At 38.3% G+C, this 17,520-nt stretch overlaps 1 protein-coding gene across 1 annotated transcript; it reads left to right on the top strand.

Annotated features, from left to right (window-relative positions):
* Positions 1–1,454: 1,454 nt before the first annotated feature.
* On the top strand, positions 1,455–16,195 carry LOC107760743 (prefoldin subunit 3). The gene is made up of 6 exons (XM_075243953.1): positions 1,455–1,766; positions 4,952–5,009; positions 5,993–6,064; positions 14,864–14,983; positions 15,083–15,184; positions 15,666–16,195. The coding sequence occupies exons 1-6, from the start codon at positions 1,642–1,644 to the stop codon at positions 15,741–15,743; spliced, it is 555 nt and encodes a 184-aa protein (XP_075100054.1). The 5' UTR covers positions 1,455–1,641; the 3' UTR covers positions 15,744–16,195.
* Positions 16,196–17,520: the final 1,325 nt, after the last annotated feature.

Here is a 17,520-nt window from a genome sequence, read left to right as displayed (position 1 = left end):
AGTTTCAAATAACAAAACGGACAAGTACCAAGTCGCGGAACCAAAATCCGAACCCAATAGCCATAAAGTCAACCTATAATCATACCTCGGAGGTTTCCAAACCTTCAAATTACTACCTTTCGGCAAATAAGTCAAATCAACTTAGGGACTTCCGAATTCAATTCTGAGCATACACCCAAGTCTAAAATCACGGTACGAACCCACCGGGATCGTCAAAATATCGATCCTGTGTCGTTTACATAAAATATTAACTGTAGTCAACTCATATTATTTTTAAAGTCAAAAATCATATTTTCATCGAATTTTCGCATAAAATCTTTCTAGAAAAAAACACGGACTGCGTAGGCAAATTGAAAAATATTAAATGGAGCTAATAGAGATCTCGAAACACGGAAATAAGGGTTAGTACTCAAAATGACCTATGGGGTCATCACACATTTAGACACCTAAACTTAGGGGTGTTCCAATGAGAATTTACACTACACGAACTTTGTTCCAATTGGACACTCTTTTGACTATTAGCGAAACTTACAAAGTGTGTGCAATAAACTCGCTGCTGACGTGGCAAATGCAAATAAAATGAGGACATATATCTTTTTGAGTAAAAAAGGAGGAAAACTATGTTAAATCTATTTAATAAATAAAAACAAAATAACATTCTCAAAAAGAAAAGAAAAACTTAATTTACACTCAATCAGAAAAGAACACAATACAAAAATGATACATTGGTGTTCTGGAAATCAGTGTTCTTGGTGTTCTTCAATGCCTTCATGCGTGTTCTTATTCCAACCACGATTTTAATCCAAGATTTTAAGAGAAACTCCTCCACATTTGTTATAACTTCAGCTAACGATTTCCCATGAAGAAAACAGACTCACTTCAATTTTAATCAATAGGACTATTGTTGGTTCAAACTTTTGAGCTAAATCAAATGTTAGAGGCACAACAATGGTGAAAGTGGAGGAGGCAATGGTAGAAATGGTGGTGGAGAGAAAGAAGAAGAGGAAGAAGGAGGAGGAGGAGGAAAGAAAAAAGAAAAAAAAACAAAAAAAATTATTTTTTTAGGCTCTTGAGGCGCCTATATTGGGTGAAACTCACTCTATGTGTCAACTCAACAAGAAGTGTCTATTTAGAATATGTTAGTAGTGTAAGTGCTTAATAGGAATATCATTAAGTTTAAGTGTCTAAATGAAAAATCGTACCAATTTTAAGTGTGTTCAACCATTTTTATTTGAAGGAGCATGAGACGAAGTTGGTAGCAAAGGAAATGCTTTCATTGATTAATAAATTTTAATTTTTTTACTATAATTTGTTAAGTACAACTACATTTATAGAAATCCCTTATTTTTTTACACATTTCAACTTGTCACTTCTGATTGTGATATCAATAAGTTAAGATAAATTTTGTTCATCTCACTTCTAGAGGAAGTGAAAATTCTTGTATTTCTTTGGATAAAAGAACTTTATCATACAAAAACTTAAAAAAAACGTGTGATATTACGATGTCGTCGCATTAAAACTTATCGACGACGTCTTAATCCCCGTTCAATTATTCAGGGTTTTACTGCTCCAATTACAAAAGAAGTGAGAAAAACCGCAAGAGAATAATCAGTGTGAAAGTGCGAAGGACTCTCTACGGAGATGGCGGCAAGTGGTGTAACGGAGAGAAGGGGAATACCGGCGGCAGCATTTGTAGAAGACGTACTGTCGTATCTCAATGAATCTGCTCTCGATGTCAACTCTGCTCTTGCCTTCCTCCAAGAAAGGTAAGTATATGATCTGTTTCCTAGCTAATTTTATTGTTTTTATTACTTGAGATCAAATCAAGGTCAGAGATTACGTGTACTGTAGAGTTTTAAATTCAGCTTATGAGTCCTTTTTTTTTGTTTGGTTTCTGTTTTGTGTTGTTTACTTGAATTAGGAGTTAGTTGTCTGCTATGATGTTAAAAGTTTCAATCTTTAGGGATCTTATGATTGCTTGAAAATGTCATTTACATATATTTTCGAAGTGTTTTGGCATGAGTATATGCGTTCCTTCTTTTTATTTACTTCAGGGTTTGCTTGATTAGATATTACTCAGTTCTTTTCTATGATGTGAGAGTTCGATTCTTTAGGAATTCTAGAAATTCTGGGATAATTGTTGTGACTTAAAGTTTGAGCAAACCAAGTTTGGTGGCTAGGTGTAATGGAGAGTTTTGACTTCAGTTTAGGAGTTTCTTTGGTTTTTTTTTATTGTGTTAATTTTTCTTCAGGGTTCCTTAATTAGAAAATAGTTCTTTGCTATGATTTGAAAGTTTCATTCTTTAGGGTACTGGAGATTGCCATATCCCATATATATATATATATATATATATATATATATATATATATATATATATATATATATATATTTTCTTGTAGTATATATTGTTTTATATATAGAAAAGTGCACTATACAAGTTGTAAAGTGACCCAAAATTACATAGTAAAATACAAGAAAAGATCCTATCTGTATGCCTTCTTACAAATAGTCTAGGACTTCAAAAATAGATTCAGCATCTTCTAAATATTCTTGCTTACACCAAAATATAACAGCACTAAACAATTCATCTTCAGCTTTTATATGGTGCTATATTTGTCTTCAAAACACCTCTGATTCCTCTCTTGTTGGGACAATCCTCCGTCTCTCTTTCTGACTTGATAAATTGCCATCTCTGCTCCAAGTTAAAAGGTAATTCACTAGAGAGAGGTAGAGTGAAATTATTAGTCCAATGCAAGAAGAAAGTGTAGAAGAAGCGGAGTAGGAAAAGTAGAGAAGATTGGCATATTAGAAAATGATTTGCAATCTGATCTACATCCATCTTTATTTTTTGATTACTAAATAAAATCAGTTTGATTACAGATATGGTAGTGTGCATCTGATCTTTCCTAATCTATGCTGTTTCGTTATTAGAATTCCATGCATTTTCTTGCTTTCTCACTTATTGAATACTGTCCTTCTAACAAGTGTTATCAAAGACGAAAAGCACAGAAAAGCTCTAAAGGTCCGTTGGGTCTTTAAGCGCAAAACACAAATAAAGTGCGGGCTTTAATCATTGTTGTAAATAGCGAGCTGTAGCGACGCGAGGCGAGGCAGCTGCACCTTTTTTGGTTTGTTGCGTTGCGAATCAAAAAAGTGAGCGCCTCTGCCTGTGTAGCGAGAGGCGCTGCGAGGCATCGCTATTTGAAAATAACGGAAGAAAAGGCAGTGATTTATACTAAAACACAAAATTAGGGCTTGGGTTTCACTTCTTCTCCTTCAGCGACGAGCAGCGACCACTTCTTCTCCTTCAGCGACAAAATGAGGGCTTGGGCTTCAACTTCTTCTTCTTCCATCATCAGCCAGGTATGTTACTTTCTTTTCTTTTCTTCTTCTTCTACTTTCTTCTTCTTCTATTTCAGCTCTAGTCGACTTCACGTCTTCACCATTTCTTTTTTCTTTTTCTTCTTCTTTCTTCAGTAGTGATCAGCTCTTTCTTCTTCTTGTCTTTTTTTTTTGCCTCTGTTTTTCTTCTTCTTTCTTTGCTCCATTTTTCTTCTTTCTTTCTTCTTTCTTTCTTTCTTTGCTCTGTTTCTTGACCAGAGCTTTATTTTCTTTTTTGGGTTCTGTTTTTCGAGATTCGACCAGAGGCAGAGCAGAGGGCCAGAGGCAGTAGCCTTTTTTTTGCTTGCTCTGATTTGTTGCTCTGTTTTTTTAATTATAGACTTATAGTTATATGTATATAACATTTTATGTTTTTGTATAAATTGTCGCTTCACATCAAAAAGACGAGTGCTTCGCTGCGCGCCTTTCGCCTCAGTGAAGCGGGCCCTCATCGCTATTTGTCGCCGCACGCTATCCTAAACACTGGCTTTATTGAAGAAAGGCGCAAAAAGAGGAAAAAAATATAAATATGTATATGTAGTCCAAGACTAATAGTTATAAGCATATATATATGGACAAAGAAATTGAATTTTTTTATGATATAAGTGAAATATCAATTGTTTAGCGTCGTCTCTTCAGGATTACAATCATTGGCAAGGAGAGCCTTGATGACGATATTGAAGCGCCCGCTAGGCGAGGCGAAGCGCTCAACATGTTTTGCGTTTCGCATTAGGGCTTAAGGACACCTTTGACAACTCTGCTTCTAACCTTACATGACATAATTATTTTACAACCTAAATGAATAAGTATACCAATTACTGAGCTCTTCAAAAAGTTTAAGGTAACGTCAAAAAGATCCTTCTTGCACTTTTTAATTTGCTTGTGCTTAATGATGCATCATCATCTATCTGAAGGACCAAGCCAAACTGTTGCATGGGGTTGGTCTAAATTGTATAAAATTCCATAAATAGATGCAAGAAGTTTGATTAAAGATATCTTTGGATTCAGTTGTTAAAGCATGAACTTTTGGCATAATGGTATTGTGCTCTATGCACCAAAAAATTGTGGATGGAACCATGGTTATCTATGGAATCATCATATGAAGTCCGTGTTCTCATATTTGAAGACAACATTGTCCTTGCTGTCACAGACATTAATACCCTCTCTGTAGTATATATAATAATGCCCTATAAGTTGTAGTTTCATTGAATAAGGATTCTCACACTATGCTAATATCAATAGAGCGCTTGCGTTTCTTGCTTGTTCTTCTAAATGTTATAGGAGTATTTATTTTGAAATGATAAAGTAGATGGGAATTGTTTTGGACAAAATTGGAAATCTATAGTTTCTTGTGTTCTTTTGTGATTTGGCTCTGTACTATGGAACTCATCTATCATAATTTTGTAATCCTATCTGTTCTGGGTGGTTGCTCTGAATATTTATCTACTAATAAGTCATAAGCCCCAGAGCCATGCATACCAGTTAGCCCCACTTGAAAACTTGTGCAAGTAGCTAGTTATTTATGTTCTCCTCTAAATATTCAAATGTATGTATGTCATTCATTTGCAGACTTCAGCAGTACAGAGTGGTTGAGATGAAACTTCTGGCTCAGCAGAGGGATCTTCAGGTACATGTTTCTGTGTTATTTAGCATTCAGTTCCATTCACAAGTAAGTCTGACCTAATGTGGGTACTGACATTTGGTTGGTATCATAGTTCTTTTGAGAAAACTTGAGTGGAGAAAGTGTCCGTCTTTCAGAATCTTTTTGGTTGATTCTTGTCATGGGAAGTTTTAGAACCACACTTAAGTTTGGCGTATATTGCTGTTGATTTCCAGGAATGTGTTAAGACTTAATGGTATGATTAGCCTTTTCATCAGATTGAAAGGAAAAATGAACTAATATGGTAATTCATGTGTTACTTTCCACATCATTTCAATTTCCCAGTGTTCAGATAATTCATGTGTTACTTTCCGCATCATTTCAGTTTTCCATAGGTGTTCAGACTAATGTGTTATGAAGGAGGAATAAAGATTGTCCTTCTACAATTTGTTGCTTCATGTCATAGCCATGAATAGGATACCATTCTTAAGCACATGCTCAGATTACTAGTTATTTGACCAACATATGAGGATTACGGCAATTACATCACTCCGCAGATGAATGATTTTTTCTACAATTCCTGAAGGTTGGAATCTGCCTGACCTTAAAGAGAGCTTATGCGTGCAGAACTATAAAAATTGTTGGACTTCTCCACTTCTGCTAGCTTCCACGTGCCAGTATAGACTGCCTCATGCTACTAATGGGTTATTCTCAAATTTATTTTTAAAATAGAAGAGATTCTTCTTTTTAAATGTGAAGTTTCGAAATGCATTAAACATACTGGTGCCTCTACAATTATTGGACTGTTTCTAAAGATTTGTGTTGTGATACTGATTAAACGATTGCCTTTGCATGTTTGACATCTTCATATCATACTTTCATGAATGAAGTTAGATTCATGATACGTCAGAGTCATACTGAAAATGCCTCAGTTTTGCTAGGTAATGCTTTCATTTTGTTCTACTCAGATTTGTGAAGAGTTTCTCTTATCCTTATCTGCTCTATGCCAGGCAAAGATTCCTGATATAGAGAAATGCTTGGACATAGTTGCTACTTTGCAAGCTAAGAAGGACAGCGGTGAGGTTTGTTCTAGTGCTATGCTTTTAATTATTCGTTTTTATTTTTGATTTATAAAATTTTAATAGAAGTTTCGCCACTCTTTGATACATGCACGTTATCTGGTGGTTGCATCAAATCATTTTGACTACTATTTATTCAGGACAAAATAGTCTGTTAACTTGCCTGATTTCATGTTTGCAACATTTGAAAATGAATTTTCTTAAGTGGAGAAATAATAGTTCTATCATCCTTATATCAAAAATAATAATCCTAGCTCTATCATCCTTATCAACCATAATAATTCTAGTTCTATCATCCTTATCAAGAATAATAATTCTATCATAGAATGGTTAAACAAATCAACATTTTTACTCCTTTCTTACAGTAGATAGTTTTACTGAGGTGTTGGAGACCATTTTTCCATATTAGCTAAATTTTGGGACTTGAAGTGACTGCATAAGATACCGACTGGTGGATTTGGTAACCCGATGTTCCCCTTTAATCCTGATAGTTAAATTAGCCTATTTCCATCTCTAACATGAGCCACCTTACCGACGGATTAGAACGGAGATGTTAATAGCGCTGCAAGGATTCAATGAACATGAGCTGAAAGAAGTTCACGATTTGGGAGAGCTGTGTATTACTATATAATTTGTGTTTTCATTGGCTTGTGGCATCCTATTGAATAAAGATGTTGTCAATTTGATTTTATGTTTACCTCAATAACGTTACGTGAAGTGCACAAAGACCACCAAACTCTACACAGTTCCATTAAGGAACAAATCTTTTTGGCCAAATACATACACGACCCCTTAAACTTGCCTGTCATTTTCATTTAGGGACTTGATCTCGAGCTAGTACCTATTGACACCTAAACTCCTCCAAATTCGTACCTATTAAACACATTTTGCTGACATGGCAAGGTATGTATTTTACACTCTTTGAGCGCGTTCAATATCCATTTTTTTTTTTTTTCTGTTTCTGTTTTTCCATTCTTTTTCTTTTCCTCTTATTTTTGTCTTGTCCGGTGACCCACATTGGCAGAAATTTTCATGGCCGGTGGCAAGTTCGATGGCTTGCTTGCAAAACTCGCTTCTTACTTCTCCACCATAACACCACCATCAAAAACCTCATATCTTCTCCACCATTTCCAACACCACCATGATCAACCACCATTAACATCTTTTTCACCATAGCCACGTCGTTCCTATCTGCCATTTTGGGGTCAGTCATAATCATTGAGGGATTCGAACTAATCACTCTCACGTATACCCTTTTTCTCTAAGTGCCTTACAAGCTTGAGTCCTTGATTAATAAAGCATCAAGCTTGTCTGAGCACCATTGGCCTTGTACCCAGTATCAAAATCTTTTATATATCAAATCTCTATTTCCCAATTTCTGCTTCCCAATTACCCCATTGTTATGGTCACGCAGAATGGATCTTGTCACAGGGCGATTCATTGGAAAGTCTGTGTTGAACAGATCCTTTCCCTTGTTTCTATTCCGTGAGCGACCTATTTTGATAACAACAAATAAGCTCGTTAAAGGGAGCCTATAACCTTAGAACTCGTTAGAGAGAGTCCCAGATCTCTTGTTTTTAATATAATCTTTTTCCCCTTTTCTTTATTCCTTCTGTCTCTTTAAATAGAGTCTTATTACAAAGCTATTAAGCATAACTAGGAGTCTACGGATATAAGAAATCTACTAAATTAAGAATTCTAGTAAAATTAAACTACTGACTATTTAAATACCCACAAATATCTGTCAGGTGCATCTTTATTCCTATCTACTTATCCTCTTTGACGTTGCTATTTTCCTCAACTCTAGGGCCCCGCCTTGCTTAAACTTTACCTACGAATGAGTCTGTAACATTACCCCCCTCCTCTTTAAAGAGCTTGTCCTCAAGCTCGAAGTCTGGATAAGCATTACGAAAATGTTCAGCATCCTCCCAAGTAGCATCGGACAAATCAAACCCACACCAGTGCACTAAGAGTTCCCAAGTTCCTCGATTAAGACGAGCTCGTAGAACAGAACAAGGCATAGGAACAACTCGACCATCCTCTAGTGGTGGCAGAATCGGAGGAACTGCAGGAGCAGCACCCTTAATAGCTTTAAGGAGGGATACATGAAATACATTATGCAACTTACAGTCACTGGGCAGTTGTAACTCATACGCAACTTCCCCTATTCGCCGCAACACAGGAAAAGGCCCAAAGAACCGAGGTGCAAGCTTATGGCATAGTTGACCTGCAACAGATTTTTGACGATAAGGATGTAAACGCAGCCAAACTAGTGAACCTGGCTCATATGCTACCTCACAGTGACCTTTGTCATAATATTCTTTCATCCTAACTTGAGCTTGTTGCAACTTGCTGCGAATGTCAAGCAGAACTAAATCACGATCCATCAACGCATTGTCAATATCCTCTACTCGTGAAGAACCAGCCACATAGGACAATAGACGAGGAGGATCTCGGCCATAAACAACCTTAAAGGGAGTTGTTTGCAATGCAGTATGAAAGGAAGTATTATAGCAATACTCTGCCCAAGGCAACCAATCAACCCACTTCTTCGGATAATCCCCAACCAAGCAACGCAAATACATTTCAATAGTACGATTCACAACTTCAGTTTGGCCATCAGTCTGAGGGTGATAAGCAGAAGAGAATGCCAACTTTGTTCCACATAGACGAAACAATTCTCTCCAAAATGTGCTTGTAAAAATCACATCCCTGTCACAAGTAATCGATTCGGGTATCCCATGCAAACGAACAATATTCTCAAAGAAAACATGGGCAACACGGGTTGCATTGTAAGGGTGAGACATGGGTATGAAGTGTGCATATTTGGAAAAACGATCGACTACCACAAATAATACTGTTTTGCCCCAAGCCTTTGGTAAGCCATCAATGAAGTCCATTGAGATATCAGCCCATACCTGCTCAGGAAGTGCAAGTGGCTGTAGTAAACCTGCAGGGCTCAGATGTTCAGCCTTGTTGCGTTGACAAACTGGACAAGCAGCGACATAATTCCCAATAACCGACTTCATACTTTCCAGTAGAAATCTTGTCGTATGCGCTGCAATGTTTTCTGTACCCCTTCATGGGCATTATCATGATATCCTGACAGAATAGTAGCAATCAATTGGGAAGAAGGCAGCAAGTAGATACGGCCTTTATAAAATAGTAGCCCGTCTTTGATTGACCAGGAAGCATCAAGTTCTTGACGAAGCACTTGTTGGACTAATTCTTGCAAGGAAGCGTCATTGCGTATCTCTTCTCTAATCGCATCAAGCAGTAGTACACGTGGTTGGCTGATGGCATACAATAATTCCTCCTTACCAGGACGACGTGACAAGGCATCAACAGCCTTATTCAAGTGGCCTGCCTTATACTCCACACAAAAATCAAACCCCATAAGCTTGCTAATCCAATGTTGTTGAGGTGAAGTGGTAAGTCGTTGTTCCAACAAATATTTAAGGCTATAGTGGTCTGTGCGAATCAAGAAAGACCTGCCCCATAGATAAGGGCGCCAATGTTGCACTGCTTTAGCCAAGCCAATTAATTCTCGCTCATATGCAGCCAATTTAAAGTGACGAGCTGCCAGTTGTCGACTGAAAAAAGCAATAGGATGTCCATTCTGTTGCAACACTGCTCCAATGCCACCTCCCGAGGCATCACATTCAATTATAAATGGATCATTAAAATTTGGTAATTGTAAAACAGGAGCAGTTGCAAGTGCTTTTTTAAGAGTGTCAAAAGAAGTCAAAGATGTGTCATCCCACTGGAACAAATTTCTTTTAAGCATGTTAGTTAAAGGGGCTGCTAACTGACTGTAATTTCTTATAAATTTACGGTAATAACCCGCTAAGCCCAAGAATCCGCGCAAGGTAGTGGTGGACTGTGGTTGAGGCCAATCAATGATAGCCTGAACCTTGTTTGTGTCTGCTGCCACGCCTGTTTCAGACACCACATGGCCAAGATATGCTACTTGGGTCTCTCCAAAAGAACATTTGGATCTCTTGACATAAAGGTTATGAGCACGCAATAACTCAAAAACGATGCCAATATGAGTGAGATGATCATCCCATGTCTTGCTATATATTAAAATGTCGTCAAAGAAAACCAACACAAACTGACGCAAGTGTGGTTTAAATACCTCATTCATTAGTGCTTGAAATGTTGATGGAGCGTTGGACAATCCAAACGGCATAACCAAAAATTCAAAGTGGTCATGATGCGTGCGAAAAGCTGTCTTCTCAATGTCTAGGGGATCCATGCGGACCTGATGATAGCCCGACTTCAAATCTAGCTTCGTGAAGTATCTGGACTCGTACAATTCGTCTAATAATTCATCCACCACTGGAATGAGAAATTTATCCTTCACTGTCTTGGCATTGAGCTCACGATAATCAACACAAAAACGCCAAGTTCCATCATGCTTACGAACCAATAAAACTGGAGATGAGAAGGGTGATCTACTAGGCCGAATGATTCCTTGTCTTAACATATCTGCACGCTGTTTTTCTATCTCATCTTTCTGCAAATGAGGGTACCGGTATGGTCGAACTACCACTGGTTTGGAACCAGGTAATAAGCAAATGCGATGATCACAATTTCGCATAGGAGGCAGCCCAGTAGGCTCTTGAAATAAGTCAGCAAATTCAGCCAAGACCTGCTCCAGTTTGCTGTGGTGCTCATCTAAATCATGCAATAATTGAAGCTGCAATTTCGAACAGGTTTGCTGCCCTTGAAAGACGACTTGTTTCCCATTTGAAGTAAAACTCATTTCAAGTGTAACGAAGTCCCAAAGAATGGGGCCCAATGTTTGTAACCAAATCACCCCTAAAACAATGTCAAAGCCATCTAACGGAATAACAAAGAAGTCAGCTTCAAAGTTTTGGTTATGAATATAGAAGGATACTGATGGGCAAGTTCCTTTGCTGTAAACTTTTTCTCCTTTAGCCACTGATACTTTGGCACTTGTCCCAGGCTGTACTTGCATCCCCAAGTGTTGCGCTGCTGTGTAACTTATGAAATTGTGTGTGCTGCCCGAGTCAACCAGGCTCAACAATGGTTGACCTTTCATGATTGCTAGTAACTGCATTGTTCTTGCGTTCTTCTGTCCCGTGATGGCATATAAGGAAATTTCAGGTTCTTGTGCATCTTTATGGTCAGGTTCTTCATCATCCAGATCAGCAAGTTCCAACCAAAATAGCTTCTTACATTGATGCCCAATCGAATACAATTCGTCACAATTATAACACAATCCCTTTGCCCTTCTCTCTGCCATTTCAGCTCGTGACAACTTCTTTATGAAAGGAGCAGATGAACTTACCAACTTTGGTTCAGTAATACCACCTGGTGCATTGCTGCCCTTTGGAGTTGGAATTGTTGAACTTGTAGTAGTACTGAAATAGCCTTTAGTCCCTTGCCAAGTCTCCCTTCGAGAAGATGTTGCCCGCACTAACTTCTGTTTCTTTTCAAAAGCTCGAGCTATATTCATGGCATGAACCAAATCTGGTGGACTACGCATTTCAACATCAAGCCGAATGGAATCGATCAGCCCGACAGTGAAAAGACTAACTTGCTGGCCAACACGAACACACTTACTGGCCCTAGCTAACCGTTCTTGAAATTGGCGCTGATATTCTTCAATTGAGCCTGTTTGCTTAAGGTTAACCAGATCACCTAGTGGATTACTGCCCAGTGGAGGCCCAAACCTGAGAGCACAATATTCTTTGAATTCAGACCAATCAACAGAGGGATACTCTTGTTCCACTTGATGATACCATAATTGTGCCTCACCTAAAAGATGGAATGCTGCCAATCCCACCTTATCTACTTCATTTGTTCTCTGATTGGAGAAGAATTTCTCACAACGGTGTAGCCAAATCAATGGGTCTTCAGATCCGTCAAAAGTAGGAAAATCCAGCTTAGTGTACCTTGGTACTACACTATTTCCTGTCAGCTGATTAGGCCGATTCTCTGGTCTGTAGGGTTGGTTACCTACATTGCTGCTTGCTCCAGCATCAGAATCCTTTCCTTGATTTTTGTTAAACCCAACAATGAACTCCTGCAATTGTAACGATAATTGTTGCAGCTGATTAACCATCCTTGATTCAGATTGTGCCACTGCTTCTGTTATTCGTGCTTCGTTGGCAGCTTGCGCCTCTTGAAGGAGAGCTTGTAACTCTTCACGTTTGCTTGGATCGCCCATAGTGTTTGGCTCTGATACCAAGTTGTTATGGTCACGCAGAATGGATCTTGTCACAGGGCGATTCACTGGAAAGTCTGTGTTGAATAGATCCTTTCCCTTGTTTCTATTCCGTGAGCGACCTATTTTGATAACAACAAATAAGCTCGTTAAAGGGAGCCTATAACCTTAGAACTCGTTAGAGAGAGTCCCAGATCTCTTGTTTTTAATATAATCTTTTTCCCCTTTTCTTTATTCCTTCTGTCTCTTTAAATAGAGTCTTATTACAAAGCTATTAAGCATAACTAGGAGTCTACGGATATAAGAAATCTACTAAATTAAGAATTCTAGTAAAATTAAACTACTGACTATTTAAATACCCACAAATATCTGTCAGGTGCATCTTTATTCCTATCTACTTATCCTCTTTGACGTTGCTATTTTCCTCAACTCGAGGGCCCCGCCTTGCATAAACTTTACCTACGAATGAGTCTATAACACCCATTTTTCGTATCGTTCATTGTAGTGACTGTAGATTGATTTAAGAAATAAGCTGGCAACAAATGACTTTCCGCCACCAGCTCCTCGCCGTGTTGGCCAGTATCATTCCCACTCCACCAGTTCTGACACACAACACAACCACTCTTCCAGAAAACATTTTAGGTAGCTAGACGAGCTTGTATAGAAATACTGTGGAACTCTTGAGAGAAAGAGGATTCGGAATTGGGACTGGGTCTGTTAGACAATTGATGAAAGTGGTAGAAGATGAACAAAGGGGAGTAGGGATAGGGTGGTTCTCTTGACATGTCAACTTTTTCGACGGGTATTTTTCTTATTGGCGACATTTTCCACTTCACATGCATTTAATCCACGCGCTTTGTTTTGTCTATACTCTATAAGCTGTGAAAGATGTATTTAATAGGTGCAGTTTTTGAGGAGTTTATGTGTTCAATAGGTACTAGCTCAAGTCTAGGTGTCTAAATGAAAAAGTCGGGCTTTAAGGAGCCGCTTATGTATTTGGCCAATCCTTTTTATTGTGCCTATTGAGCTATCAAAACGTGAACAACAACAATAACAATAACGACCCAGTAAAATCCCACTAGTGGGGGTTTGAGGAGGGTAGTGTGTACCAGACCTTACCCTTACCCCGAAGGAGTAGAGAGGCTGTTTCCGATGCTATCAAAACGTGAAATGATATCAATTTGACCTTTTTGGGAATTAATGCAGGTATTAATTCAGTTACACTGAGACTTAAAGAGCTGACCTCTTATTGTTGGGATCACTTTGCGCGTCATTGTTTGAAGCGCACTCCTCTGTTGCTTCACCCATGAAGCAAGAACCCCTCGTTGTGCATCACTTGATCGCTTTACGAGCCAAATGGATAGCTTCTTAACATTGTTTCTTTGCTACCTTTGCCTTTTGGGAACAGCCACACTACTGTATCAACTCATTTGCACTTCATTCTAGTCTCTCTCTTGCTGTGTTTATTACCACTACGGGGTTCTTCAACTATTTCATTCATTCCGCCGTTGTTCCCTGCTGCACCTGTGCAAAGGACGGAGTTTAATTTATCTGAGGAATGTATTATTTTTGGCCTGTACCTACTACCTTCATTTATTTCTCTCCATCTCCTCTCAGAGTCACTCGCTAATTCTATTGCAGTTTACTTCTTTGCATTGGGCTCCAATGCTGCTGGCTATTTGAGAAACATAGAAAGCTTTTATCCTCTTACGCCTAGTAAACCCTTCATTGAGCTTAATTTAGCAAATTTTAAATGAATGCCCCTTCAATCCCCCTGCAATCCCCCTGCAATCCCCCTGCAATCCCCCTGCAATCCACATCTACTACTATACTGTCACGTTGGATTCAGGGCCGAAGACTCTAATTTATCTCTCTATTTGGATGGTTTTTAATTGCTTTGTTATCCCCATATTATGTTTGATGAGATGTTTTTGTCACTGCATAAAGTCTATTGGGATATCTTTTATTTTATTGATCATGTTATTCAAATAGTTCTATATTTGCTTTCGAATGGATGTTCAATAAATGGCCACATTGCGGATACCATAAAAAAAAAAAAGGGCAGCCCGGTGCACAAAGCATCCTGCATTCACGCAGGTTCGGGGAAGGGCCACACCCCAAGGGGTGTGATGTAGACAACCTACCCTAACACAAGCATTAGTGGCTGCTTCTACGGCTTGAACCCGTGACCTACAAGTTACGGAGACAACTTTACCGTTGCTCCAAGGCTTCCCTTCACTTTGTGGACACCATATCTTTAAGAATTCAATTTGTGTATTTTAAATGCTTAACTGATCGAAAATTGGAGAAACTTTTGTTAATTGGTCTCTGGGGTACTTCACTTGTGAATTGAAAAAGAATTGAACAAACTCTGGATGTGTATTCTGAAGTGTCTGGTACAGGTATGCTCAATTATAATAGCTCTTTTTGATGTATTTAGAAGGTTGAGGTACCATACCACTGTTACATCTGAACAAGAATGGGTATCAACGCTAATGAAAAATCTATGTAATAAAGTTAGGCCCCATTTATGTTTCCATAATATATAAATTATTTGACATATCCTGGCATTAATTTTATTCCTCAGATTGGCTGCTTGGTTGCAGGCACTAATTGCTGATTTTGAAGTGTCAGAAGGGATATATTCTCGGGCAAGAATTAAAGAATCTGATTCGGTGTGCCTATGGCTTGGCGCAAATGTCATGTTGGAGTATTCATGTGAAGAGGTATCTGATTGGTTGTTGAAATGAGGCCCTTTTGTAGCCTTGAGTACTGGGATTTTATAGTGCTAATCGAGAGATATCATTGCATGTTTGATGGAGCAGGCTACCATCCTCCTTAAAAGAAATTTGGAAAATGCAAAAGCTAGCTTAGAAGTTCTGGTTGCGGATTTGCAATTTTTGAGGGATCAAGTGACAATTACTCAGGTCAGTTCTGCTTTAACTCTTATCTTGGACTGTAACTTGGCAGTGTTTCACTTGCAATCAATTGTCTCGTCTGGTAGTTAGTTTTTAATTACTTCTCACTCATGTTGCATATGCTAGGCAAGAAAATTGATTTGGTTTAAGCCCTCTGCCAAATAAATAATACTTTCTCCGTCCCAATTTATGTGACAGTTTTTCCTTTTTAGTCTGTCCCAAAAAGAATGTCACCTTTCTGTATTTAGAAACAATTAACTTCTCGTCTTGTCCGTGCCTAGTCAAACATTGCCACATAAATTGGGATTGGGATGGAGGGAGTAATAATTTTGCTTTGTGAATACCTGTGCATGTGCGTAATGCTGGAAGCAAGAGCAATTTAAGCACAAGCTTTTAGTAGTTGCTAGTATTGGTTCTTTTGTTTATTCTTCACATCTACATAATTCCAGCCACCAGTTCTTTGCTTATTCTTTAAGCTGCTGTTTCTCAGGTCACGATTGCCCGAGTATACAACTGGGACGTGCATCAACGTAAACTTAGACAAGCTGCCAGTCCAAAAGAATCATGAGAAACATGTATGTTGGTTGATAGAAGTGGCGTGGTGCTCACTTTTGCTGCCAAGAGTACGATTCAGATCTTTCTTGTTCATCATTTTAGGTTGCTTCTTGACTCTCCTCTAGGAGGATCCTGAATTTGTTCAGACTGTCAGTTGTTTGGCTTGTACCAATTTTGTAAGACAGCAAATATTTGTTGGTGAGTTCGTGCATTTACTTGATGGTTAGGATCTAAAATGTAATGATTCAATTGTTGTGAGGATTGTTAAATCATGGTATCACCATGTCTATGTTGTTTCTAACGGATTAGCCTTGTTTGAGCCATTGTACTGCTGTATAATTTAAGCAATACCAGGTCTTTGGAAGATGCTGCCTACCTTAAACTATGAAAGAGCGAGATCTGTTTGAAGATGTATCTGACTGCAGCTTTAGTCTGTAGAATGAGTTGGAGAAAATTCTTAACTGCAATCAGCCTTATTCTCTTTTTGGTATGTATGTATAATTCACCTGAGCAGCATGAAAGTGCCGATGATACAAAAGTACATAGGACTGTCTCTCTTCAACTCGAGGATTAATTGAGTTCATCATTGTGTCAGAAATGACTTACAGTTTTTAAACTGCACCAAAAAGCCAAAAACTGTAAACATCTAAATTTTTATCTTTCCTTCTGAGCATTTAGTGTTTCTTTCTCTCCGAACTTTGCAATGCATACAGAAGGTGGTAGTAAGGCTGCGTAGAATAGACCCTTGTGGTCCGGCCCTTCTCCTGATCCCGCTCATAGTGGGAGCTTAGTGTACCGGGCTGCCCTTTTTATCGGCTTACTAAGTTTTACTCTCGGCAGTTCTTTATAAGCTTCCTCTAAGGGCCCTGCACCGCCCCATGGTACTCCTAAGAGATGAAGGAATAGCTCCAGATTTGATTTTAGCGCTTTCCATTTCTTGAAGACAATATAGAATCAAATGGTTTATTGCCTCAGTTGAATATTCACATATTAATACTATCTACTACAAAATCTAATTCATTTGCAGAATATCCACAGTTAAACATGCTTCACGGATAACAATCCTACCAAAGCAGATGACTTTTACAGGAGCTTTATACTTGTACAAGTGTTTACCACCAAAAGTTTGTAGCAAGAAATGACAGTAAAAAGCATCCATTTTTCCCTTTCCAATTCTGTAAGTAGAAGAACGGCAAAGCTGCCCATTTCCCAATGATCATGGAAGTTTTCCTCAAGCCTATGTGCCTTAGGCCAGACAGAAAGGGGAAGGGGGAGTAATATTCAGATTCAGATTCACAGTATGCGTATGAGGTGCCTTGACATAAAGTTGTTGGTGGCACATACTTGATTCTTGCTGTGACTACAAATGTTGTAATTGTACTCTGTAGCTTTTACTATTGATTGGATACTGAAACAGATGCATTTATGTCCTTGGTTATTGCTGAATATGCCTGGTCTTTGAAATTGTCCAAAGTCATTTTCATTAAAGAAAAAAGCTGCATGGATGATAAGCAAAGCATTGAGACTCTGTTTAGCATGTCGTTTCACTATTTAAATTAATGTTTTATTGTACTAATATAACCTATCTTTCTCCAGTAAGTAAAACAGTATTCTATAGCAGCTGATTCTAATTTGAAGGCTAAAAGATAAATTCTTTGATACCTGTCATTGTTTCTGTTTTTCCTATAATCTAATAGCAGCATGTTATGGTTTGAGTTCACACACTAAGTCAAGATTATGTGGTTTGAGACAGCTTTATTTTAAGTAAGTGTTTTCTGCAACATCAGAAA

Source organism: Nicotiana tabacum, chromosome 22, assembly GCF_000715075.1.
Source record: "Nicotiana tabacum cultivar K326 chromosome 22, ASM71507v2, whole genome shotgun sequence".
NCBI lineage: Eukaryota > Viridiplantae > Streptophyta > Magnoliopsida > Solanales > Solanaceae > Nicotiana > Nicotiana tabacum.
Note: the sequence above shows the minus strand (reverse complement) of the source record. Positions and strands in the feature narration are given on the sequence as shown.